We start from the raw sequence: 27,283 nt of genomic DNA on the forward strand, positions 1-27,283 counted from the left end.
ATATGGGGCCATACCAACCATCCCACAGACACATTGGAACACACCAGCACCCCCCATGGATGCACCAAGCCACACCAGCCACCCCCACACACATGCTGGGACACACCAGCCACCCCGAAGGACACACCAGGCCACACACAAACCTTGCAGCTCCCATCTTTACCAAAGAATCCTCCTTCTCTGAACAAAACTCCTAAGTGCCCCCGAGGCATGCTGTCAACTGCTCCTGGGGAGAATTTATTGTATATTTATTTTATGAGCCACTCTATAGCAGCCATCAACTTGAAACACACAGAGCCTGATTCTTTTTCTTTTTTTTTTAAAAAAAAAAAAGTACCAAAATGTCAATCCTCATGCAGTCTCGGAGAGTACTGGCCACCTTTTAACTTTCAGATGGACTGATGCGTTCAGATTCTCCTTGGTCCTTCGCAAGGCCTAGCCCACAGGCAGGGAAAGGGAACAAGATTCAGCCTTTGCATTTAAAAAGCAAGGATTCAACCACACAGCCGAGCAACTGGACTTGATGCTTAAACACCACAGTACATCAGCTGGACTTACTGATGCGGCTCAGCTCAATGCATGCGGTCCTACAAACCCACATGAAACATTAAAGGGTTTATACCCGAGGGGTATAGACAGGCACCTGGGAGTCCCTGGCAGCGAGGACCTGGCCAGGGGGAGGGGTGCACCCCTGGCTGTGCTGCAAGCCAGTCCTTCAGAACCAGTACTCAGAGACAAAGATGTGCACATTGACGACATTCCGGTGGGAGACCACGCCCCCTACCACGTAGTTCATCTCCAGCTTCAGGACGGCATAAAATGGGCCCACGATGGGCCGCACTTGGCGCACAACACCTAGAGAGAGAGCAGAAGGCATGGTGTTGGATGTCAGCAGGCACAGAGCAACATGAGTATCTGGGAAGGGGGTTCCCTAAGGAATTTCCAGACTAGAGCCAAGGCAGATGCTTAAATCGCCAGGGTAACCATCCCCTTCCACCTGGTCACTCTGGGTTGTTTCCCATCATGGGGGACGGGTGACAGTGAACTCACTACCTCTTTTCTGTCACACACAGCTTGGAACAGGAAGGAAGCAGTGAGTCTGGGCTTTGAGGATCAGCAGGTCTGGGGCAGGACCTGCTCTCCTGTCCTAGTGGAGCCTGGCTTTCCTGCTCTACCGCCATTTGTCTGACAGGGTTTCAAAGGCCCTAGAAAAGGCTTGGCATGGAGTCGAGGCCCAACATACCCTTCTCTCTTTACTGTGAGATCTTATGAGGGACCACTGGGAAGAAAAGTAGTAATTCACCCCTGGACACCTAAAGGTTAAAGTGGGGAGGGTCCTCAATCCGCTACTCCAGGAAGAGCAATTCCAAGTTCCTACATGACAGGTCCTTGGACTTCATGCCGCACATAGTCCAGATACCTCAGCACATCATTTGCCAACACTGGTTCTCCCTCCAGATTGATTTACACACACGCACGCGCACACACACACACACACACACACACACACAATTTAAAAGTTTCCAAGTGAACATAAAGTGTGTAGCATCACAATCATGTATGGAGAAACAGCCACCAGCTGATTTCAGGCCGGTCTCTGTAAATGAGACGGCTGTGGGCTTGAGCACTGGGCAAGAGGCAACCTGCTTCAAGCCATCCATGTCCAGTGGGCAGCAGAGGCCTGGGGAGAACTGAGGGACATGATGGCTTCTGTCACTATGGCTAGTTCCTGACTGGGACCCTCAAGTTCATGCCCAGAAAGAGACACTGGACACAGCACCCTCCCTTTGGCATTCTGGGCTTCTGTTGCAGTGGCCAGGGTGGAATTACAGACTTCTCCCTAAGCAAACCTGGCTTTAGCTTGGCAAAGGGCAGCACAGACCTCCAGGCAGTCAGCGCCCTGTTCTCATCTCCACCATGGCCATAGCATTGCACTCTTCCTCCTCTGAAGGCCTATACACAAATATGGCTCCTTTCAAAAGCTGACGGTTATCCTTTGCCTGCCAGTGGGCACCAATTGCCAGAACACTCCTGTCCCCTCTCCCTGGGCTGGTTCTGCCTGCCAGCTGGATGGGATCACAGTGCAGAGACTACAATATTCGCAGCATGAATCCATGCTTGATATTGTTCCTTTCCCTAGGTCCCAGGCCAACGGGATGTCTCCCAGCCATTGTGACTTTAGCCATCGGAGAGCAAGGTGTATCCTTATCACTCTGCCCATGGCTAAGAAGCTGCTGCTCAAAGAATAGTGTGACAAGCAGATGAGCCTTGCTCAGAGAGTCACCTGATAGGCCTGTGAGCCGGTGACCCATTACAGGACATAACTATCCACAAGCTCAGATCAGATCCTGCTTTGTCACTATTAAGCAGTATTTAAATACATTTTTTAAAAATATTTTATGGTTTATTTAACTTTATTTTATGTGCATAGGTATGAAGGTGTTAGATCCCTTACAACTGGATCTTCAGACAGTTGTGAGCTGCCATGTGGGTGCTGGGAATTGAACCCAGGTCCTCTGGAAGAGCAGTCAGTACTCTTAACCACTGAGCCATCTCTCCAGCCCCTTAAATACATTTTTATAGGGACTAAAGAGATGGCTCAATGGTTAAGAGTGCGTACTGATCTTACAGAGGACCCAAGTTCAATTCCCAGCACCCACTCTGGGTGGCTCATGACAGCCTACAACTCCAGCTTCAGAGGAACCAAAGCCTCTTCTGAACTTCTGTACACATACCTACATGCAGACTTATGCATATACACAGTTTTTTAAATTAAAAAGTATATATCTTACATAATACTGATATTTTATGTAATTCATATATCTTGTTAAAATATAATTTAGATAGAGATACATTGTTTGTTGCCTATAATGATATATGAGATTTTACCATATAACATGAACACCATAAAATCTTATCTTTTTGTGGGAGTGGAGTTTATAACAGGATGGCCTCAAACAAACTATGCAGTAGAGGATAACCCAAAACTCTTGATCCTCTGGACCCCATTTTTGGGGATTATAGGCATTTACCACCATGCCCAACTTAAATAAAATCTTTAATGATAAGGATCATGGTATAGTTACATGTTGGCAATAATATTTACATGTTGACCATGTCGTTAATCTACATGTTACATGCATGTCAATCTATCTTATTTGAGTGAGCATTCCTGGATACTCATGGGGCTCTTCATGGAGTCCACAGTTCAGACACATAGTCACGTCTGGGCACGTGACTGGTGCCTGACATCAGACAACATAAGAATGTGGAGAGGGTGGGTCGGATGGCAAGGTGGGTAGAGTACTTGCCATGCAAGCTTGATGACCTGAGTTTGACACCTGGAACCCTGGTAAAAGGGGTGAACGGACTCCTGAGAGCTGTCTTCTGGGCATCCACAGGTGTGTGGGCACACACATGCACTAAATAAAATACAATTTTTAAAAAGAATGTAGAGAATGCAACGGTGGTTGTGGAGGGTGGGTCTGGGCCAGAGAAGGTAAGAGAGGACTCACATACGGGGGGCACAGGGGTTGAGTGTGGCCAACCTGGATGAGAGGAGCTGCTTAACTGCTCTGAGACTCAGTTTCCTTTTCTGTGGACAGAGATGAAACCAGCAATCTTCAAAGTCAGAAACCAAGCAAACTGGGGGCATGGGCCTGCAATCTCAGCTACTTGGGAAGGGAAAGCAGGAGGCTCCAATGTTCAAGGCGTCCTTGAGCTTCAGTGTGAGTTCAAGGCCAGCTTGGGAACTTAGGAAGATCCTGTCTCAGAATAAAGTTTGCAGAAAATGTAGCTCAGTTTTAGAGTACTTCCCAGCAAGTGTGAAGGTTAGTCACCAGCACCACACACACACACACACACACACACACACACACACGCACACACACACACACACACACACTCACCAAAGCACATTCTGCCTCAGGGAAAGGCAGATTAGAGGCCTTCCCGGTGCCAGGTCTCATCACTGACATGAGTCACTTTCAGAGCCTGCAGTGGCTCAGGATCTTTGCATGTAACAAGAAAGATGACTAAGGGCAGCCAGGGATGCTGCCTGGGTTAAGAAAGAGCTTGTGTGGGTGCAGGCACAAGGAATGTGTCCCTTCCTGCTCGTCCAGAATCTTCTGTGTTCAGCCCCTTTGACCTGAAGTCTGTGGCACCTCCAACTAGCCATAGTCTCACTCTGACAAGAGCTGTCTTTCCCACTAGACCCCTCAGAGGGCCCAGCTACCTCCCTTTCCGCCCAGCCACACATTCCTGCGCCACTGTTTTCAGAGAACAGGTTTCCTCCATCTCACCAGTTCAGGTATGACCTTTGCCCTCTTGCTCTCACCTTGACTGAAACCAGGCCACAGAGCGCCTGGCACTCAACACATGCCAAATAAATGGTTGGTTTGGGTGCCAACATTTTATTCATAGCTTCCTATCACCTGCCATTTTTTCACTCGCCCATCATCCATCTATACATCTAATTATCCAGTAGTCAGGTGATCCATCCAGTGACCTACCCATCCATCCATCATCCATCCACCCATCCATCTATTCATCCATCCATCCATCCATCTATCCATCCATCCACCCATCCATCTATCCATCCATCTACGCATCTATCCATCATCCACCTATCCATCCACCATCCATGCATCCATCTATGCATTTATCTACCATCCATCCATCCATCCATCCATCCATGCATGCATGTATCCATCCATCATCCATCCACCCATCATCCATCCAACCATCCATCCATCCATCCAACCATCCATCCATTCATCTATCCATGCATGCGTGCATGCGTCCATCTATCCAGCTATCCATTATCTATCCATCCACTCATTCACCCATTCATCTACGCATCCACCAGACTCCTATCCATCCATCATCCATCCACCCATCATCCATCCATCTATCCCACTGACCCACTCATCCATTTATCTAACCCATCTATCTCATTCGCTCTTCCAGTCATCCTTCCATCTACCCATCTACCCAATCGCGGTCAATCTATGCAGGGAGACTTGAGGAAGTTTCTACAGAGGTGCTGATATTTAAATTGGGTTGTGACAAGTAAGTAGGGGCCCAGAGAGCGGGAAGGACACATGTTCTCAACTGTCATGCTCCACCTGCCCAGTTCAGGGGACGTTCCAGCTAGCCTCACATTCAGGGTAGTGATTGCACAGTGCTCATACCTACTTTACCATCCCCAGGGCTTGGGCAGGTACCTGGCAGGAGTTCATCCATAATCACTGAGGGAGATGAAGGAGAGTGGGAGGAAAGGAAAGGAAATCAGTTCTCGAGGCTACACTGTTTAAGAGTGCATCACTGTATGACCTCATGGGTAGAACTTCATTTGTTTGTTTGTTTTGGAGACAGGGTTTCTCTGTGTAACTCCTGGAACTCTCTAGACCAGGCTGGCCTTAAACTCAGAGATCCCCCCCTGCCTCTGCCTCCCAAGGGATTGTGCTGGGATTAAAGGTGTGTACCGCCACCACCCCACTAGCATTTCATTCTGTGTGCTCTGCCTAAAATTCCTGTAAATACTTTTTGAGAGCAAATAGTCCCTCCTTTTGTGGGGCCCATAAGTTATTGTGGGATATGTCACAAACTGAGAGTCATGAGGCCCCATCCTGGGAGTCAGAAATTGACTTGTAAATTCTGGAGGGAGCCTAGAGTTTCTTCCTCTTATTCTGCTGGGTTCAGTTCCTTTCTGTCCCACAGTTCTATTGAGTTCAGTTCCTTTCTGTCCCATGGTCCTATCACCATCCCTTGAGGTTCTTCTTGTGCTTCTTGTTTCTCATGATTCTATTCTGTATTTGCCCATAGCATCTGTATCCATAGTATTAGCACACTAAAAAGGAGCTAGGCCCTCCCACTGAAATACTTCCCTGCAATGCACAGTGAGAGACCTTGGAGCAGCTAGCTCTAAATGGAATGTCTTTATCAACTCCCTCCCCTCAAGACTCAAGGATCTATGCAAAAGAGGAGGCAGAAAGATTGTGAGTCAGAGGCGGTGGATGACTCCAAGGAAACGGCGTCCTGCAGACACAACAGCCCGATGCACACACGAATTCATAGAGACTGTGACAGTGCACACAAGACCTGTACAGAGGCAAACCAGAAAAAGTCCCAGCACTGAGAGGGGGAGTGGCTACCCCCAACCCTACTCAAGAACCTATTTGCAATGGATACCTGCTGGGAAAGGGAAAATCAGTTTTCTCTAACAGAAAATCAACTACATTCCAGGGCAGGCCTCACGCTCAGGAGTAGTTGGACAACACAAAACAGACTCGATGTTTGTTGTGCGTGTGCTTGTTGTTGTTGCTATAGTTTGATTTCTTTTTTGAAAGAACATGAAGCTGGGTAGGTAGGGAGTTGGGGGAAGAGAATCTGGGAGGAGTTAGGGAACAGGAAAATAGATGATCAAAATATATTGTACAAAAATGTTTTAAATGAAAAACCTAAACACAAATATTTGCCCTGCAAGCATCTGGGAGCTATGGAAGGCTTTGGCAAAGGGCATATTTATCTGACTGACCAGAGTAGCAGCAAGTGGCCCACTTCCATCTAGCCTGGCATGTCCATCCCATTTGGTGGGGTAATCCCTCCTTTTCAAAGGTTCTAGAAAAAAAATCAAAGAGGTGCTGGGTAGGTGGTTCACTTCATAAAGTGCTTGTCTTGCAATCAGGAGGACCTGGTTTAGGATCCCCAGCACCCATGTAAACGGCCAGGCGTGGCAACATACATCTGTAACCTAGTAAAGGCAAGATGGGGGGGGGCAGACAGGTGGATCCCGGGAGCTCGATGGCCAGCCAGTCAAGCTTACTGCACAGAGAACCAGGCCAAAGTTTCTCTCTCAAACAAAAGATACAAGGTGCCTAAAGACCAACATGAAAGACTGTCCTCTGATCTCCACATGTATACTGTGCATGCACACACTTGTACATCATGCATGCATGCACCTGTATTCACATGTGTACCCTCACACACGTGAACATGTGTACACACACACACATACACACACACACACACACACACACACACGGGAAAGGGGGTGTGTGGCACTGAGTTCAACAGCTTTAACCATCCAAATCCTCATCTTAGGCATTTCTGCTCCAGGTCCCAGGCGCTGCTGGTATTCCTCCTCAGCGTGTCTGCAGCTCTTAGAGATATAATTAAGTCTGTTTTTCCCCATTGAAAAAAATGTAGTCCCCTGGGGCAGCTCACCTTCATGTCTCGACTCTGCTATGTAACCTGAAGCTGACGTTCTGGGATCCTTGCTCCTGAACACAAAGTACATAGGTCCAGTAGGAGAAGTCTGTCTCTTGGGGCTGGTAGTCCCAGAGCCCATCTGAGCTCCTTCCACGTAATGTATCCAGTTGTCTATCAACTGTTTGAAATGATATAAGCTCATCTGGGCTCTCTGGCTTTCTGACATTTTGTCCCGATATCTGGAGTCATACCCTCTGCTTCCTGGGCTGGCTATGTGCTAGTCCGTTGCGTGACCTCATGCAAGGCCTCACGTGGTCTAAGTTCAGCTTCTGAACTGAGAAGTGGTGTGACTCGAACTGACATAGTGCAATGGAGTAGACAGGGTTGTCGGAGAATCTCAGCGAACAAGATGAGTTCAGACACCGTGTGAAAGGCTATAGCAATGGAACAGATAGTGGCTTGACTGGGGAAAGGGACAGGTGACAGCTATATGTCATCACCATCCCACCGCAGAGCGCAAGAAACTATTCCGACCTGAAGCCATACTAGGGACAGGGTACATTTTCCTCTCAATGATCAGTCTCCTATTGCAGTGCAGAGCCAAGGCCAAAGGCAGCTGGTCTCCGCTAGTCCTGCATGCCCAGCTCCTGGGGCTCCTCTGTGCCTGATTTGCTCAGTGAACAGCTGCCAAATGCAGGAGCCACACAGTCAAGCACTGAGTATAACTTACAAAATTGGAAATCGTCACGCTCAAGCGGAAGTATTGGGAAATATAATGACCAACAGTCTAAAGCACTGACATTTCAGATGGGGACCACCAGGGAGGGAGAAGGCAATAACGAAAGGCTGGGCTTGCTGTCTGGCCTCAGTGGCCACCCCCATCCCTCACCCGCCCCATACGCGTGTCAGACACCTGAAAAGAAGCAGTCACCAGGTCTCAGCAAACCTCCCAGCATCAGGACCACAGGCTGGGACAGGCAGCCTGAGCCAAAGCATGGAGGAAAAGGAAGGAAGGAGAGCTGTGGGCTCAGGTTGAGCACTCCCTCCCAGAACACTGGGACCAGAAGCGATAGGAACTTTGGGATGTTTGCAATACACATGTCCACACCTGAACATAAAGTTCATCTGGTTCATATTCGCCTTCTACACACACTCAAGCAGGCAATACCCTTCAGAATGCTACTTGCCGTGTGGGGTATTCTTCCTATAGCTTTAGACACTCACCAAGTTTCAGGCTTTGAAGCATTTTGGATTTGGGGGATTAAAGAATCCTTGACTTGAAACTACACAACTAGGGTGCAGATGGGTTGGAAAAGAAGCCACAAGGCGGGGGCGGGAAGATCCCATGAGGCCATGCTGAATTTGGTTCCCACCACTGAGCTGTGAGGATGATCATGTATTCATGAGAAGGGAGGAGCCAAGGATGAAGTTTTGAGAGTAAGATGTACCAAATTCCAGCTAGCAGGGCCATGGATGCCAGTCCATGGTAGGACTGATCTCAAAGCTCAGCTGTTTGTCACCTCACTGTGTGACACAACACATGGATGCTTCCTGTATGTACCACCTTGACCTGACTCAAAAAACACTCCAGCAAAGGGTTGGAGAGATGGCTCAGTAGTTAAGGACACTTGCTGCTCTTACAGAGGAGAGAGATTTGGTTCCTAGAACCCATATGGTGGCTCAAACCACCAAAAACTCCAGTGCCAAGGCACCTAACACCCTCTTTTGACCCCTGCAAATACCAGGTATGAACACAGTGCACACACACACACACACACATATATGTAGGCAAAACACTCAAACACAGAAAGTAAATTAAAAAAAAATCATTCAGCAAACTCAGCAGAAGTTTCTGGAATTCTAGAGCCATCACACCAGGAATTAAGGCTGTGTCTGAACTCCCCACACCCTGCCTTTCCTGCCTGCCCGAGAAACCCCATAATGGCCGGAAAGGAAGGAGGACAGGTGTCTAGGCTGCATATTTAAAATACCAACTGTCACTCAGCATGTTTCAGCAAAACTCATCAGCCGTATTTTGGGATTATTATAAATGTACCCCGCCCCGAGTCTCCAGTGAGCAAAAGCAGATGCATCAAGCAGACACCTGCAGGCAGCCAAGTGGAGGAGGACAGCTCAGGGTGCAGCTGCCCCGGGGAGACATGAGGAGAGATGTGAAGGGGTTCAGCTTGGGTCTACACCTCCCCGACCCACGTCTGGGACAGGGAACCAGCATTTTCTGCAGCAATGCCCCCCTCCTCCCCGACAGCTCACACACCAAGCGCTGCTGGCTGTGGCTGGGACCATTACTATCATTTTCTGTGGTCTGTCGGGGGCGGGGGAGGAACTAAAGCTCAGCGTGGCTGAGTGAGTCACTGAAGATCACACAGCCAGGAAGAGGCAAACTGAGACTCCAACCAGAACCTGGGCCGCTGCGCCTTCCCCCATGCCATGTGGCTTCAACAAAAGAAAGGGAAGGAAGGTTTTGGCCACTTTCCAGAAAGATGTGCCGTCTGAAGCTCCTACTTTATATTTATATTAAAAAGTGTAATTGCGATAAGATGGGCAAGGCATTGTCTCCTCTTTTCCTGTGTCCCTGCCTCGACCCTAGTCTCTCCCATTGACCTATCTGCAATGCCCTTTAGCCTCAGACCCATACTCAACCACACACAGACAGCCCCAAGTGCACAATCTGAACCCTAACCTACCCCTCCTAAACTTCCCTCCTTCCTCTCCGTGCTGATCAGGCTTCACACTCGATGTCACTGATTTAGAATCACCTAGGAGACTTGAGGAGCACATCTCTAGGTTCCCCAGAGGACTGACTGGGATGGGGTGGGGTCATCCATGGGAGAGGGACCCAGACAGTATAAAAGGAGAAAGGCCACTGAGTACTGGCATTCCCTGCCCACCCCTGCTTCCTCGCAGCCATGCGCTCAGCTAATCCACCATGCCCTCTCTGCCATGATGACCCATGCCCTTGAGAACTCTGGACCGAAAGGAACCCTCTCTTGTTTCTCTCAGGTGTTTTGTTAGAACGACAAGAAAATCCTATTCCCAAACCCTGCCCAGCCTCTCAGAGTGAGGGACTTGGAGCCGTTCTCAGCTGACACTGAGCACCTTCACCTGGGGGTCACTCATCACCAAAGATTTCTCCTCCACACAGGACCTTGGGTGAGGGCCCATAGTTTTCCCTTGGGCTTGCATCCCCTTCATCCTCACCTTCTAGAAGGTGGGTGCGAGGGCCTGGTACCTCCTAGGAGGTGTGTGTGTGTGTGTGTTCAAAAACAGAGCGGAGGCAAAAGGAGCGCTGCACCAATCACCGCCTTGTCAGCGAGGAGAAAGTCACACAAACCCTCACCTGCTGCAACTTGTTCCCGGACCCTCCCATCCCTGCTGTTACTTTCTGGCTGTGGCCCAACTTTCCAAAAAGCGCTTCCAGGACCATGGATCCAGGAACTAGTGGTCCCTCCAGTGTGTCTGTCCCGACTCCATGGAAAACGTCTTACGCAGGTCAGCAAGGCCTCAGTGTTGCCAACAATTGTGAATCCTTAGTCCTCACCTAGCCTGGTTCTCAGCAGTACAGCCTTGCAGCCCTGCCTGGGTTCCAGGTTCTTCCCCTGTCACTGTTGACAGCCATTCCTTGTCTCTGGGGAGAGCTCTGACTACCTTGACTTGTATCCAGTCTGGGCCTTTCTTTGTCATTCCTCTTCCCAGGCATGAGCTCACCCACTCTTTTGTTGTTGTTGTTTGTATTTTTTGTTTTGTTTTGTTTTTGAGACAGGGTTTCTCTGTGGAGCCCTGCCTATCCTGGAACTAGCTATGTAGACCAGGGTGGCCCCGGACACATAGAGATCCACCTGCCTCTTTCTCCTGAGTGCTGGGATTAAAGGCGTGCACCACCACTGCCTGGCAAGCTCATCTACTCTTGAGGCCCTAACTAGTATAGCTCCTGGAAGGATCCATCCCATGATCCCAGCCACATCTGGTTTTTTGTTTTGTTTTTGTTTTTCCAACTCCACTTCCTTCTTCCCCTCTCCTTCCATCTGGGGGTGTCTGACAAGCCCCTTAAACTCAAGGACTGAATGAAAGGTTTATAACCATACACTCCCCTGTCACCATGACACCATTCTGGCTATGTATCTTACAGCTGTTCAGAGCCAAATACCTGCCATCAAACCCAAGTCCCCTTCTGGCCCGTCAGCAAATATGACCTGCCTTTCTAATCATATCCCTATCTGTCCACACCCTATCTTTCCTACTGGACCCCCATGGTTAGAGCCACCATCATCTTGACCTCCTGGAGGATGGTGGTAGCCACCCCAGGAGGCACCTAGAGAAACCTCTCTACCAGTCAGCTTCCTGCATCACTTAGTGGAAATCCATGGCAAGACCTCCCTGTGGCTTTGAGATCCCATCTCCACTCCTCCTCTGCTCTAGCGCCGCACAGCAAGCACACCTGCCTCAGGGGTTTGTGCAGGCTGTTCCCTCAGCCCTCCTCCTACAGCTTGCCCAAAGCTCATTTCCTGGACCTCTCAGGCCTTTGCCAGTGTCCCCAGTATCCAGATTTGGAGCGGTATATCCTCCCTGCCCCCATGCCACCGGAGTGCTGGTCACCACCGGACTGTGTGTATCACACTGCTCGTTGCTTGCCACTGGGATAAAAAGTGCACAACGCAGGGGGCACATCTGTCCCTCCGTCTGCGTCTGTGTTCCCAATTGTGTCCCAGAGAACAGCCTGAGGTGTGTCGTAAAGACAAATAGTTTACTAACACAAAAAGGAGGTGAATGCTGTGCTTGAAGTCCAAGAGAGGAGAGAGGATGTTTTGGGGTGTGGGCATGGCTGGCGTGAGCACAACAGGCTGGAGGTGCGGGGGGGGGGGGAAGGCAGATCTGGGTGCATCACGGCAGCCTGGAACCTGGCTCCCAGCTAGGTGCTGCTTAACTCCGCAGTGATAAAGGCAGACAGACTGTCCCGTCTGTTCTGCTGTGAGGAGAGGAGCAGGAGGGAGCAGAGCTGGGCTGCAGATATCTTTCCAGCCAGGCAGCAGGGAGAGACAAAGTTGACTCCGCTGTTGGCAGGGAGGGAGCCACCCAGTGGGTCTCTGGTTCTACCATGCGGAGGTGAGGACCACAGCAGGCATCCTCGAAAGGATGCTTCCTGCACTCTGCAGTGCAGCCAGGCCAGGGTACGACAAGGCAATGGGGACGTGCTGTCTGGGAAGCAGCTGCAGGGCAGGTCTGGTCAACAGCAGCCATGAGTGCAGGACGGGTCAGGTGAGCAGGGCAGTATCCCACACCTCAGGGTTCCCAGGGCTCACATCTGACGTTGACTGGAGACTATACAAGAGTTCTGTCTCTAAACCGTGCTCACAAAGCCCATCTGTAGCCTGCTGGCTCCTCTGTCACTCACCCGAGGGCATCTCCCCCTGGGATGCGTAAGGGGATCGTATATAGCTCTTCTGCCACCTCTGGTCCTTTCTATGCTCTCAGATACATTCTCAAGACCTGAGCCTTGCATCTTTTCAGAAGGACACGCCTGCAGTTCACTGTCCCCGGGTCTTTAGGCACACGTCCACAGGGACCAAGCGAGCACGAAGGATGAACTCTCCAGACAGATGCCAGCCAGTCCGCAGGTCTAATCTTAGTGATCACCATTGCCCAGGAGTGAGGAAGGTATCATGCTGGTCAGTCTCTCCTAGGGACCTGGACAGTTCCACCCACACAGTTTCAACTGCCTGGCTCTTGTGACTGGGTAACGGCATATGTGGTGCTTAGCTTGGGTGGGACATCCCATCACATCTGCTCCTCTTTTGGGGTGGTGGTTGTAAGGGCTGCTGGCTACCAGCTAGGTTAGGCTATGGGCCTAAGGTTGAGTCCCAGAGCTGTCCTGACAGGGAAGGCAACACTGTCACAATTGGGTGAACGTTCAGGCTGCAGGATTCCAGGGGTCACCTGGAGCTCCCTGGACAAGGTCAGGGACTTGGGCTGTTGCTTATGGCCTTTTAGCATCATTTCAGTAGGCCCCCAGCAGAGGTCATGGCCCCATTGAGATCCCCCAATTCCCTCATGCCTGTGGGTTGGGGTGTGTGTTATAGGGGAGACCTTCGAGCTTCTGCATCTGTGATAGTGGAGACCTTGAGCTTCTGCGTCTGTGATGGTGGGGGTGGGCCATCTCCTATGGTGCTCTGAGAGTCCTTAGGCCGTCAGGAACATCTCATCTTTGCTCCATGGGGCCCCAACACAGGGAGCACAGAAAGTGTCTGTCCTTTCCTTACCCTTCTGTCTGGTCCCCTTTGCGAGATACACTCCCCCCCCCCCCCCCCCCGCCCTACCTGCACCTCCTGCCAGCCTCGTGGCAGAGTCAAGCCCTGGCCCATCCCAGACTGAGGAGGAGGCTGGGCCTCTCACCCGGGAAGCAAGTTGGCTGCTGGCCAGGGTGTGGCCCCGGGTGACAGGGCTGTGCCTCCCGGAGAAGAGAAGGCGCCTAATCCCTGGGATTTGCCGTGAAAGCCAGGACAGGGTCAATCACTCGTCACTGGGCAGGGATGGCTGTGCTGTTGTTTTAGTTGGAGCTTCTGAATGTCGTTTGCAGTGCCCACTGATCCCAGGCCAAACCTGCCAAATTGGATTTCAGGGCAGGGTCAGTCTCTCATATTTAACCCCTTAGGAGGGCATGGTTTAAAGAGGCAGTTCAGATCCTGCTAGCTGGACCAGGGATGACAACCGGACGCTAAAGAGCCAAGGCAAGCAAGACTTTAAGTCTTGACTCGGTTCTTCTGGCTAAGGCAAGAAGGGTGAAGTAGGTCAGTGTCTTCATTCACAAGTCCCTATTCTGGGGCCACTGTGTGCAGCTGTACAGGTGTGTATCGTCTATAGATTAAGCTAGAAATGACATCCCTAGGGTTTTGTAAGCGCGCAACACGTTCGACTGCCCATGGCTGTCTTGTCACATACTACTCTCACCCTCTTGAGATATGCAGCCAACTCCTGAAGAACAGGTACTTTCAGCTATGGCAACGCGATGGAAGCACGCTAGGGAAGCTGCCAGGCAGCATTCTGAAGGCAGGCGAGCAACTCGCACATGTAGCTGCTTCCCAGGGATCAGTGCAGGGCCTGGCACAGGGTAGGGTCACACCTGCCCTTTCGGCAGGAGTGAGAGAATCCAAGACCGCCAGGACATGGGAGGCATGTCCTCCACTTTTCTTTAAGCCGGACCAGACTCACTGGCCCAGGCTATCGGACATGCCTGTTAAATAGTTCCCAGGCAGCGAAGTGAACTGGAGCGAACAGTCTTGCCCTGCCCCATGAAACCCTTGCGTATTGCCACCTAAGGATGCTCTAAGCTCTCACCAGAGAGGTCCAAACTGCTTCTCCCAAGGGGCTCATTTGTCTTAACGGCTCATGCAGGCAGACTGCTCTAACCTTGTGTTTAAATATGCACACCACCTTGATCCTTATGGTCCCAACGGGCAGGAACTACTTGAAGAGAACGAAGAAGAGAGGTCCAGAGAGGTTATGTGATCAGCACGAAGCTACAAAACTAGAAGCAGAGATCTCCAAATCAAGCCCAGAGTTGGGTTTCTCTGTAGCTTTGGAGCCTGTCCTGGAACTAGCTCTTGTACACCAGGCTGGTCTCGAACTCACAGAGATCTGCCTGCCTCTGCCTCCCAAGTACTGGGATTAAGGGTGTGCGTCACCACTGCCTGACTCAGATCAGCTTCTTATCAGGGCCTCTTGGAATCGATTGCAAGTGACCCTAAAAAGGAGCCTCCTAGCCCTTGGTATTTTTCAAATAGTAACCTTTAGTTGATGAACCCTGTGCTCAATGTGCTCATCACAGATGAGATTTTAAATGCTGGTTCAAAATGAAAAATATTTCTGTGACCTTTAAGAGGGGGAATAGGAGCCAGGAATAGCGGACCGTGTCTATAATCTTAGCACTTGGGAGGCTAAGGCCGAAGGACTGTCACAAGTTCCAGGCCAGCCTGGGCGTCAAAGTGAGCTTCTAGTTCAAAACAATAATAGCAATAAACAAAAAGATGGGGCGTGGGAGTGTTATATGAGGCGGGTGATGCGCGCATGCTCAGGTGATGTTGGGAACACGGAATACTTTTTGTGTTAAACATCAGCGTCTGTTCTGAACAGTGGCTGGACCATCTCTCACCAGCAGGGCTCAGATCCTTGGACACAGGTTCCAGTTCTGTGCTCCTCCTGAGCCTCAGTGTTGGCCACGTTGGTGGTTCTCCTCCTAGAGACATCTCCCAGAAGGCAGGCTACATGCACTGTGCAGAGAGGTCTCAGCAATGACCCTTGAGTCATACAGTGACTCCGTGGTGTTCACGTCTGCTTGTTCATGACCCTTGAGTCACCACACAGTGACTCCGTGGTGTTCACGTCTGCTTGTTCATGACCCTTGAGTCACACAGTGACTCCGTGGTGTTCACGTCTGCTTGTTCTACACTTTCCTACCATCTGCAGCCATGGACCTCAGCTCTGGCCCAGATAACTCTCTAACCTACTCTGTAAGTCAGTGAAAGGTGTGTGTCGGTGGCCCTGCCCCGCTGCTGCTCCCATGACATGCCATCTCCCCTCTGGAATCTGGAAGGAATCACCTGCGCTGCCCTTTCCTGGGCTCAGCTGAGCTGCTTCCTGTGTCCCACCTGATCAGGAACCTGGCTCTGTTTTCAGCCCGGGTGGGTCCAGCTTTTGCAGCCATGCTCAGATCCCACACTAGAGATCCTGAACTCGCAGCTCCTGAACCATCACTGGATTTCTGCAGGCCTCGGTGTACCTGGCATGCGAAGGCCTCTCTCACAAATCCCTTTCTGGGTCACCCTGAAGGGACTCTGGAATCAGCGTATCTCTTTCCTCACCTCACACAGCAACAGTGCCCAAGGTGAGCCAGCCCGTCTTTCACTCCTTCTCACATTACATTTTTTCCCAACTACATGGGGCTTACCCAGCCACTCCTGCGCCTGGAGCTGAGGAGGCCACCCTTCTTCTAGGGGTACCGAGAAACTGTGACCCCAAAGCCATCTAGGGACTGAGGAGTTTGAGGACAACAGAAAACAGGCCTACAGGCCTGACTGTCAGCTGGCCGTAAGTCGCAGACGGGCTCTTCTCATTCTTTCTCTGTTAATAGCTATGCCAGACTGAGTGGCCGTTGTCCTCAAGGCTGCATCTGCGACTCATGAAGAGGCTCAGGGCACAAGCTGCGTGACAACAGCACCTGCACCAGGTAACTCCAGAAAAAACTTGGCAGAGTTTCCCAACCCTGTTCCTGTGCCTATGGTGGCTACTACTAGGGGCACAAGGCCTGGCTCTGATGTTATACTTCGATATAGTATGCCTTCTGCAAGCCAGTGCAGGGAACCAGTCAAAATTCAAACATCACAAAATCACGTGCATCCACACACTCAACCCATTATCCCCCATAAACATCCACAGCTGCTATCGGTCCTCTACAAACACACAAACACACACACACACACACAAAGAGAGAGAGAGAGAGAGAGAGAGAGAGAGAGAGAGAGAGAGAGAGAGAGAGAGAGAGAGAGAAAGAGAGTGTCAGACCTTGGGACTTGCCCAGAAATGAGCATGAAGTGTAGAGGTCACAGCAATTTTTCCCCAGAGCTGTTTCCAGCTGGGAGGGTTCTGCTTAGCTTTCACATAACCTCTCTGGATCACAAGTGACCTCAGTGTCCACCTGAGTTCCCCACCCTGGAAGGCCTGGCCTGCCGGTTCACGGGCAGATGGCAGCAGAAGGACGTGATGCTGAGTGTCCAAACAATCCCTGGTATAGCACCTGCCAGAGCAGAGACACCTGCCTACCAGCCAGAGAGAATTGAAATGGGTGCTCCAGAACCTTGACCCACTCCCAGTGAACCTCATCTCTTGGTTACAAGGATCTGAGAAGGTCTTATTCCTCAACATCAGCTTGGCCCCAGAATCCCATGACTATTTAATGGGACCGAGACCTAGCTGCTGCTGGTAGATACCAGTGGGATAGACACCACTGGGTACATACTAGCGAGAAATGGGCTTCATGGTGGCCTCTTGAGAGTAGGGTGGGACAGCTGTGGGTCTGACAGGGTCCTCAAACACCTCCCAGCTACACCGGCCAGTTGTGGTACCTCCGTCTGTACCAGCACAGCTGTCATGCAGACAACTATAAGGAGATTTTCATAGTTTCTAAGGATACTGCGGAGGATGATGGGGTACAGGGTCAGGACGCCAAGAACAATTAGCCCCCCACAAATCATATTAGCTGAGTTTCTCGTCTCCTCTTGGCTTTGGTGAAGTTTTAGTAAAAATTTTGGCCAAGCCAACCCTCATTCTAGACAGATTTTTTTTTCCCCACTTCTAGCAAAACAGAGGGGCAGGGTGGAGGGGAGGCCTGGGGTTCAGGCACCCACTAAATCCCAGAAGCCTGGGGACTCATGCTGGCAGTGAGTAGCTCACACTTGTGGCTAGGGTTCCCCATTAGTCATTGCTCAGTTTCTCGAAGCACCCTGCCTGCAGCTTGGGCTCTGCAGAGTGAAGCGTGAACCCGGAGCAGGAGAGGAAGGCTCTGTGGTGGCCTGAGCATGCCCCAGGCATTAAACAGAGCATTTCTCCACAGGCTGGAGAAGCATTCTTCATGTCTCACTGACAGCTGGAGAGAGAGGAATGCAAAGGGGCTTTGGAGAGGTATCAGCTCTGCCCTGGGCAGCATCTCTCTGATCCCCTAAGACCCAAAGACTACATTAGAGGAAGCCTGGCCCTTTTAGGTTTTTTTTTTTCCCTCCGCTCACTCAGGCACTTCACTGTCTTGTCACTTTCAAGGGCCTGAATACCACAGTCACAAGGGCTCAAGGGTTCATCTGCTGGTTATTTTTCTGGGACTTCTAAACTTGGAGAACTTTCTCGAGGTCAGCATTGTGCACCTATGCACTCCAGCTCTGGGGAAGCCTAGGCTCATGTGAGCCCTGGTCTCCATTGCCAGGTGACCCTCTCCGGCACTTGCCCCCCTGTCCCTGAGTAGAGATAATTTCCCTACATTCCAGGGACTGAATGTTAGCTTTCTGGTGTGTTGTGGGCTCACTGACTGTGAGGCTCCTGCATATGTCAGAAGACTGTTTGGGCCTTGCCTCTCTAAGGAAGCCTTCCATAGGAAGTGCCCACACAGGCTGTGGTTTAAACAGGTAGGAATTCAGCACGCCCAGTGAGCAGGCAGGTGCCCTTGCATGGTCATATACAGGCCCATGCCTCTTGTCAGGGACACAGGAGCTTCCTGGGTCTGGAAGGGAGCAGCTGACAGCAGGCCTGCATAGCCTGGAGCCATGCTCTTGTTGCTGGCCAAGCCGTAGGGTTACTGTTTAAGGCAGGGCCTGACGTGAGTCCTGCACTGTCCCACGTAAATCAGAAGACACACCTGGCCCCGGGTTTGGCTGTTGCACAGTCTGACGAGGTCATCTGACTCCGTTCCCTCCATTGCCCAAGGGAGATCTTCCTGTCTTATTCCCAGTAATCATGTTTGCAAGGACTGAACAAGAATGCGGGGGCGAGAGTGTGCAGCGGCGGCAGGAAGCCACGAGGGCTAAAGCCCTTCCCAGGGTTGCTACATGCTGGGCCAAAACTCAAGAGAAAATTCCATCCCCCAGCGGTCAGGTCTGGAGCCATGTACAGGGTAGCTTCTCGGGGGACATCCCCAGGTACCCAGAGATGTTTCCGGGCAGAAAAGGGGAGAAAAATAAGGCCACAAGCAAGATCAGAGAAAATGTCCGGAGCTGAGAACCGAGTACAGGGAAGGAGTCTGAGACCAGAGCACAAGCACAAACACAGTCTTGGTCCCCACTCAGTGCGACCTGCCCTGGTTGGTGTCCTTCTCCATCTCAGAGGCCATGTGTATAGCAGATGGAACACCCTGCAAACTTGCTGAGAAGTGGAAAAGGCGGGGACACTTGGTAAGCAGGGAGATGAGCCCCAGGAATTTCCTAGGGCTGGGGGTCCCACCCCCATGCCGCCCAAGTCTAGAATTCCAAAGATCAGTGCACCCATGACCAAGCACAGTGAAGGGAATGCTCATTCCCCATGGCCTCTGATGCATTCCACTCCCAGGCCGCCCACAGTCTGAAGGTTACCTGTGGTCACCCATCACACACCTGGGGCTATTTCATGGCCAACAGTGTCCCCGGGGCACTAAGTAAAGACTGGTACCCTCCCCCCCCCAGTGGCCCTTATTTCTCCTTTTGTGGAAGTGGTTGGAAAAAATGAGGCCTCCTCGTTCTAACACAATCAGTTTTCTGACCTAGCAGATGGGAAGCCAAAAAGTAGACCCAGCCAGGGTTGTTCTGTCTGGGGTGCCACTGTAGCCCACCATGGGCACTGGTGGCATCAGACGCACTTCTGCCCAGCTTCCCAGCTTTGACCACTCCAGGACAGATTTAGCTGAGAATAGAAGATATGAAAATGACGAGGGCCAGCTTGGTGCAGGCACACCGTCTCAGTCTATAGATGGGGCAGTGCTCATCTCTGGGGGAAAGGCAGGAAGGTGTGGTGTGTGTATGTATGTGTGTGTGTGTGTTGTGGTGTGTGTGCTATGTGTGTGTGCTGTGGTGTGTGATATGTATGTGTGTTTGTGGTGTGTGTGCTGTGTGTGTGCGGTGTTGTGTGTGTGTGGTGTGAGTGTGTGCGGTGTTGTGTGTGTGTGGTGTGTGTGGTGTGTATGGTGTGTGTGGTGTGTGTAGTGTATGTGTGCGTGTATGTGTATGTGTGTGTGCGCACACGAGGCTAGGGGCAGCATCTACCTCTATGAATAAGGGCCAGCCAGAGCCAATAACTCAAGCGTTCAGAAAGTAAAAGAGAGCAAATAGACTGGCAGGTCCTGGGGTTGTGGTCACAGCGGCCTGGACTGTGTCACCCACAGGGCAGGCACTAGGGGGCTTCTGCAGGCTAGTGCCAGGGTGCTCACTGTCACCCACAGGACCAAGCTCTAACACCACCCCCTACTGCACCTCCCTCGTCCATAGCTAAGGTGAGGCTTATGATGGCTGGTAGCCGGGCTGTGTGCCCTCTCCTCGGAATCTCAGTGAGGGCTGCTGAACCATTAATCGTAATTAACTAATTATCCTTGCTGCCAAACAGCGGAGGAGGCAGCCGGGGGTGGTGAGCCCCCAAATGACTCAGTCGTGTTTACAACATGCAAACCCATTTAAGAGCTTGTAAAGTTGCTATAAATGGCTCTTTGGCAACAGGAGAGTAACGATTCCCTTTCTCTAGCTGCCAGCTTAGCAACTGTCAGGGTTGGGGGAAATAGCAGGGATGGAGGTTCTGAGATCCAACAGCGCCACCTGGGGGCCAAGTCAGCAAAGGCTCTGCTCTGACCCAGACCTCACAGGCTCCGCAGTGTGAGTCTAGAAGACAAGGGAAACTGAGGCCCAGGGGAGAGCAGGGACTGCCGTGCAGTATTTTACTTTAAAATATCCAGAGTGTAAATCTAATTCAGAAATGGTAGATGAGTCTGTTTTCACTCTCTATGAATAAAAACTACTTAAAATCAGATGAGCTACCGTGACAAAGGTCACAGGGCGGAGTGAGTCTACAGGGCTTTCCAGGTGAGCAGGTTGTAGTTAAGGCGCACAGATAGCAACAGGAACCACAGCCTCCTCTACAGAGCGAGTGTGGCCTCCTGGTTTCCTTCACATCTCCCCTCCGGGAGTTCGCCGGCAACTGTCCCAGTGTCACTTCCTCGTCACCAAACCCAGGTGCCACCAACACAGATGGGTCCTTCAGAGACACTGGCCATGCTGGGAGCAAGAACAGCAGGCTCCACAACGAAAGGCTGGGCAGTGGTGGCCAGGGTTCCTACCCGATGACACAGGGGGAGGGGATGGCAAGTGGCTTGAAACTGCATGCTAAGTCAAGGTAGTCCCATGCTAGACTAGATTGGGGGGGGGGTCCTCCGAAGCCCAGTTTGCATGTCTTCTCACAGCACCATGGGAATAGCAGACAGACAGACAGACCAGCTCCCAATGACCAGGGCATGCTGACTGGCCTGGTATACTCAAAAAATTAAAAAAAAAAAACATTTGAAATTCAATTCTGAGATGCAGGATCTATTTAATCTACCCATTTTGTAAGTGGGGAGACTGAGGCCGACAAGGTTTACAGTAGAGTCAATGGCACGGCCAGGGTGGATTCCCAGAAGACTTTAGTGCTGAGCTCCCCAGACTAGAGTAGGTGGCTGCTGGCTAGAACCTGGAGGCCAGGCAGAATTGGACTTGGGAAGGGGATGCTGATGGGGGTAGAGAGGGTGCAGAAAGGTCGTCCCTGTCCAGATCGCATAGCCTCAGCCAGTGTTTTGGGCTCTGCGGAGGGGCACTCACCCACAGTCATGCCGTCCTCGTGGCGTTTGATAATATCAAAGGAGTCCCGCAGGTTCCCTTCTGTGATATCAAAGATGATGTCGGCCTGGTTGGCAGGGTACAGCGGTGTGACAGCCCTCAGAAAGATGATCTCTGCAGCAAGTAAGAGGGTGGCATGGGATGGTGGTAGTGCTGGTCCAACCCTTCCCTCCCCAGAGACTTGTCCCCACCCCTAACGTGATGAGGGGTCATTCCTAAGGTGACAGGTGGTAGTGCTGGTCCAACCCTTCCCTCCCCAGAGACTTGTCCCCACCCCTAACGTGATGAGGGGTCATTCCTAAGGTGACAGGTGGTAGTGCTGGTCCAACCCTTCCCTCCCCAGAGACTTGTCCCCACCCCTAACGTGATGAGGGGTCATTCCTAAGGTGACATTACTGAAATCACCGACCCTCTGAGTGGAAGGCTAGAGAGTGCTAACCATCACGCTGTAGCCTAGCTTTGTTCTATCAGTGGGGAAACTGACGCCTTGAGACAGAAAAAAAATGATATTTTGTTTTTATGTGCCCTGAGGTCATGGGGCCAGTCGGCAGTGTGGGCTCAGCTCGGCAGTGGTGTCTGAGCCATGTTCCAGAGCCCCTCACTGTGAAGCAACCCAAGCTGCCTTAGCCTTGGAGCCACCGCTCAGATGCCAGCCTGGCTCAGGGTAAACTTGGGGAGGTTTCCCTGACTATAGAGAAGAAGCCGGCTGATGTCTACCGAGGGTCCTTTTAGCGCTCTCCATTCCCCGAACCCACGACATTACCAGGTGTTTTGGTTGCACGCGTGTGGGTAACCGACTACTACGTCAGTACAGGGTAGACGAGCACCATAAAAATGGCTGCTGGAGACTTGGGAAAGAAAGATGTGTGGAGTTTTTTTTTTTTAAATAATTATTTAAATTTATTTTATGTGCATTGGTGTGAAGGTGTCAGATCCCCTGGAACTGGAGTTATAGACTGTTGTAAATGGCCACGTGGGTGCTGAGAATGAACCCAGGTCTTTGGGAAGACCAGCCAGTGCTTTTAACCACTGAGCCATCTCTCTAGCCCCATGTAGGTTTGTGGAAACCCCACTTTTCACAAGACAGACATCAGCTGTGAAGACTTCTCTGGAAGAATGAGCCAATGGAAAGGAAGTAGGGGCTGTGAATTTCCCCCCAGGACATCACTGGCCTTGTTGGGTCTCCCACGTCTCCCTCACTACTGCTGCCTAGTGATCCTGTGTGACTCTATCAGTGCTGGCCCAGGGGTCACTCTGGATGACTCGGTCACACATTTTCCTGGAGAGGGAAGGCCTTTCTTAAGTATGTTCTCAGAGTCTGGGACACAAGCTCTCTGGAGGGCTGCCAACAGACTTAGTCAACGGTGAGTCAGGGAGGAAGACTCCATGCACAAGAAAGAAGGTGACTGGGGACCAGAGAAGCCCACAGCTACACACACACCCCAGTGTGGGACAGGAAGAGTGGTTCACCTAGGAGCGTGCAGCCCACGTCTGACTCAGGAATGTGAGGGCAGTTGCCATGTCCGTGGAGAACCAGGAAGGACACACCGTTGTCAGTTGTCGTTACTCCCGGGGTCACTGTTTCCAGCCCGGCTACTCTATCCCTCTGCCCCATTCTCCAGGAAGTTTTGACACACTAACCTCACCTATTAGGACCTCTCAGAGGTTCTCTGAGCCTTGGGGTGAAAAGCCTCAGCTTCAGGTTTACCCTCCTGCTCACCCTTCCAGCCCCATCGGAGTGTCCTGGTCCTCAATGCCCACACTACCCCACTCACCTCCAGCCCTTGCCAGCTGAGATCTGCGGGCAAGTTCCTGCTTTCCTCCTCCCACTTTGGCCAGTCACCTCTAATCCTCTTCCCTCAGGAAGCTCTCCTCAACCCCCCAGTGCCCAGCCTCGAATCAACGCTGAATGCTATTTACAGAACGAGTGTCACCCACCAGAAGGACTGCAGACGAGAGAGAAAGGCTGTGCGGCCGGCTGAGGAACCCTGGTGGGAAAGGCATGCATCCCACCCCCACCACATCCTACAAGGAAGGGCTCCTGCAGGCCAGGCCCTCTGCTCCATCAGAAGGAGATTGTGAAGCAGGTCCCAGGACCTCCATTTTGGTCTACTCACCCTCGGGACGGCTGAACTCTCGGAAGGTGGGCAGCGAGATGACTGTGTGGGAGACGGTGTGCACAGGGTCTCGCATGCAGGCCTCATCGGTGGGGCGGCAGGACTTGATGCAGCGGACAGTGTCTGTCTTCTCTTGGCGGAAACTGCAGGGAAACAGCCCAGGGAAGTTGATGGCAAAACTAGGACCACAGCTCTCATGGGGATAAGGAGCCTGGGACAAGTAATGGGGGGCCCAGAGGCAGGGCCAGACTGTGGTGTACGGATTTATGCATGGTCCTTCGTATGAAATGCAGACATGATTTGGCCTAGCTGCTAACGTGCACGGCTTGAAATTTGCCAACAGCACCAAGTGGGCATCAGTCTACCACTGAAGAACATGTTCACTTCTCAGTATTGAGTAGCTAAGGGTACCAGGTGCCATAGATGCTAAAGTGAACAAGGGTGTCAGGGTCCTTCATCCTGGGAACCAGCATCTGGGTAGCTAGCAGGGTTTGGGGGGTTATATAAACTGCTGATCTCAGTGTTCATCACAGAAACTTTGAATCGATATCCCCAAGTGATGGGAAGGAAAAGGCTAGCATTTACTGTAAGCTCCCGTGGCAGGCTCTGTGCTAGACTTTTCTTAAGGACTTCACCATGAAATAAAACACAAGGTTGGAGAGATGGCTCGCCGGTTAAGAGCACTGTTTACTCTTTCAGACACAAGGCAGCTGGTCACAGTCATCTCTAACACCAGACCCAAGGGATCCAACACCCTCTTCTGGCCTCTGTGGACACTGCACACAGTCATGCACAGGCATTCATGCAGGCAGAACACCCATATATATAAAATTCAATTAAAACTTATAAAAAAAAAAAAGAAGGTGGCCAGTGTCTGGGGAATAACACCCAAAGTTGTCTTCTGGCCTCCACAAGACACATGTGTACACATGTGTGCACAGACATACATATCCATGAAATAACAAAATAAAAACAGATATGAACACTATACAAATAAAGGTCTAGTTCAATGAGTTATTATTGCAAACATTTTTATAAGTATCAGCTATACCAGGGGGTTGAGGCAGAAGGATTATAAGTTCAAGGCCAGTCTGACCTATAGAGTGAGACCCTTTCTCAAAAAAAACAAACAAACAAACAAAAAAAACTATTCACATAAAGAAACCATGGCCAACTGCCTGAGGCCACCTCATGTAAACCAGACTAATATCAACCCTCCTTTACCCTATAGCTAACCTAACCTGGGTGCACAGCAGGCCCCTGCTAGGTTTTATTACAGCTCCTTCCCACCGTGTATATTTCTAGCCAATCATGGGCTTGCCCATGAGGAAGTTACGGCTGTCCTTAAGTCCCTTTTGACTGACAGTTTTTGCCCCATCCTTTCATTTCCCCACACGATCAGTGAAGGAATCTAGTGCACGGCAGCCACAGAGTCCCACAGTCAGGAGTCGGCTGGCTGCATCCTTCTGGTGTGGTTCAGAGTGCGTCTCTGTCCTCTGAGGCTTCCTCACACCAGCCGCTGCATTCTGCACAGGACCAGCCTCGCTGGTAAGATGGCACGGGTAGAGGGTCTCCCATCAGGCCATGAGGCTTCTGGTCTTTCTGGGATACCTCCAGCTGTTGGTGCTCAGGGCCTACACCCACTGTCCTAGGCAGCTTTTTGTCAACGTGTCACTAGCTAGAGTCACCTGGGAAGAAAGACTCTCAACTGAGAAAATGCCTCCATCATATTGGCAAGGTGGCAACTCCGTGGGGGCATATTCTGGATTAATGATTGATGTGAGAGGCCCAGCTCACTGTGGGTTCTGTCACACTTAGGCAAGTGGTCCTGGATGACAATTGTTTTGGATTTGTATGATGATGGCGCAGGAAGAGCTGGAGGGTTATTAGTAGAAACCGAGGCATGCTGAAGTGGGCAAGCAAGTCACTGAAGGCTGAACACAGCCATTCCCCTCCAGGAAAAAGGTGCCCCACTTCTGATGGAGCAGAGCGTGGGGAAGACATACGTGGGAAATAACAGACACCTACTATAAGCCACCTAGCTCACGGGCCTCTGCTACGGAAGCTAGTAAATGGACTCTGACCCTGATGCTTTTCGGTTGGTCGTTTACATGAGGAACTCACTTTCCTGGCATTTTAAAGTTGGTACACTCCGTAGCCACGTAACTGACCTCCTGGAGCCCCCTAGTCTGCTGCCTCTCAGGTCCCCTCTCTGACATGCCTCGACACAGTCTGGGACCTTCCTCTTCAGCAGTGTCTGCGGGCACTGTCAATTCTCTATTCTGTTTCCACAAGCTCTCCCTAGAGAGAGACCTGGCCACTAAGGAAAGCCTTGGCAGCTCAGGCCTTAGGCCCCAGCCTAATCCAGCCCCATCGTGGGTTCCCACACACCTCACCCACTGGGGTGGGGAGCGAGAGGCAGCCCTCAGGTACTCTGAGCTCCCAACGTTAACCTACTGCTCTTTCCAGGGGTGTCCAGAGGCTATTCGGAATTCCCCAGTATTTTCTCAGTCATTTTCCACAGATACCACCCACACGCAGAGGCCCTGACTTATATTTGGGGAGTGCGTGGAGATGCCTTGTTACTTTGTTTCGTGGTGAGTATTTTCCATGGAATTTTCATCTTCCTGCCCAGTCTTTCTGAGTGTTTTGGGGGTAGGATCCAGAGAACTTCAAAAACTCGGCCTGCATCTCTCAGACGGTCCATTCTGCACATACTTCTGTGTTTTAAATTTTTCCTGCCTTTTTATTTTATGGTTGTTTTGCGTGCATGTGTGTATGTCTGCTTGCATGCAAGCTGTGGCTAAGGAGGTCACAAGGAGCCATCAGATCCTCAGGGACTAGAGTTACAGCTGGTTGTGAGCTGCCACACGGGTGCCCTGGAAGAGCGACCAGTGCTCTTAACCCTGAGCCATCTCTCCAGCCTCTACTGCTATGCTCTGTCCCACTGCGCAGTGCCTCCTCCTTTTGCTGACAGAGTGTCTCACTCTCACTCTTGGGAACTGTGGAATGGGGACAAACCTTTAGTGCCAGCCAATTCCAGGAATGTTCCTTCTTCCTCTTAGGTGGTACAACTCAAGACAGACCCTAGACCAGGCTATATAAGCCCCAGTGCTGGTCCAGGTAGACACCAGCAGTGGGGTTTGGGGCAATTTACCTAAACTGTGTGATTCTGTAACCTGCTCACCAAGTAGGGAAATGAAAAGAGTTTGATTCCCACAGCTGCAGTGAGATTGAACAAGCAAATTATCTTAATTGGAAGTCGGGTCCTGGGAAAGCATTGGGCCCACTGTGAGTACCATGCATCCTCACAATACCGACAAATTATCTTTTCTCCTTGGGTACTTGCTTGAACACACTGGCAAAGTGAGATAATCATGAGTCTAAGAGGCATAGTTGCTTCTTCTATTAGTAACCATAGATACATTCAAACCCAAAGAGCCCTAATCTCCCACTTAACCCAAGAACCAAAGGAGTCTTTGACTACCTCCCACAGGAAAGGCAATGCTCACAGCCCACCAGCTAGATACAGACACAGCCTCATAAGCCACTCCATAGACCCTTCAGAGC

At 51.1% G+C, this 27,283-nt stretch overlaps 1 protein-coding gene across 1 annotated transcript in view; it reads right to left on the reverse strand.

Moving 5' to 3' along the window:
- Positions 1 to 328: 328 nt before the first annotated feature.
- The window catches only part of Fbln1 (fibulin 1), a 72,306-nt gene continuing 45,351 nt past the window's right edge, over positions 329 to 27,283 (reverse strand). Inside the window, exons 15-17 of the mRNA XM_050130243.1 lie at positions 23,714 to 23,856; positions 21,579 to 21,710; positions 329 to 855 (exon numbers count right to left, since the gene is read on the reverse strand). Coding sequence (XP_049986200.1) covers positions 716 to 855; positions 21,579 to 21,710; positions 23,714 to 23,856 — 415 coding nt within the window. The 3' untranslated portion in view covers positions 329 to 715. The remainder of the gene's footprint in view (positions 856 to 21,578; positions 21,711 to 23,713; positions 23,857 to 27,283) is intronic.

This window comes from Alexandromys fortis, unplaced genomic scaffold (assembly GCF_014885135.2).
Source record: "Alexandromys fortis isolate MF-2015 unplaced genomic scaffold, M_Fortis_MF-2015_v1.1 scaffold_28, whole genome shotgun sequence".
Classification (NCBI taxonomy): Eukaryota; Metazoa; Chordata; class Mammalia; order Rodentia; family Cricetidae; genus Alexandromys; species Alexandromys fortis.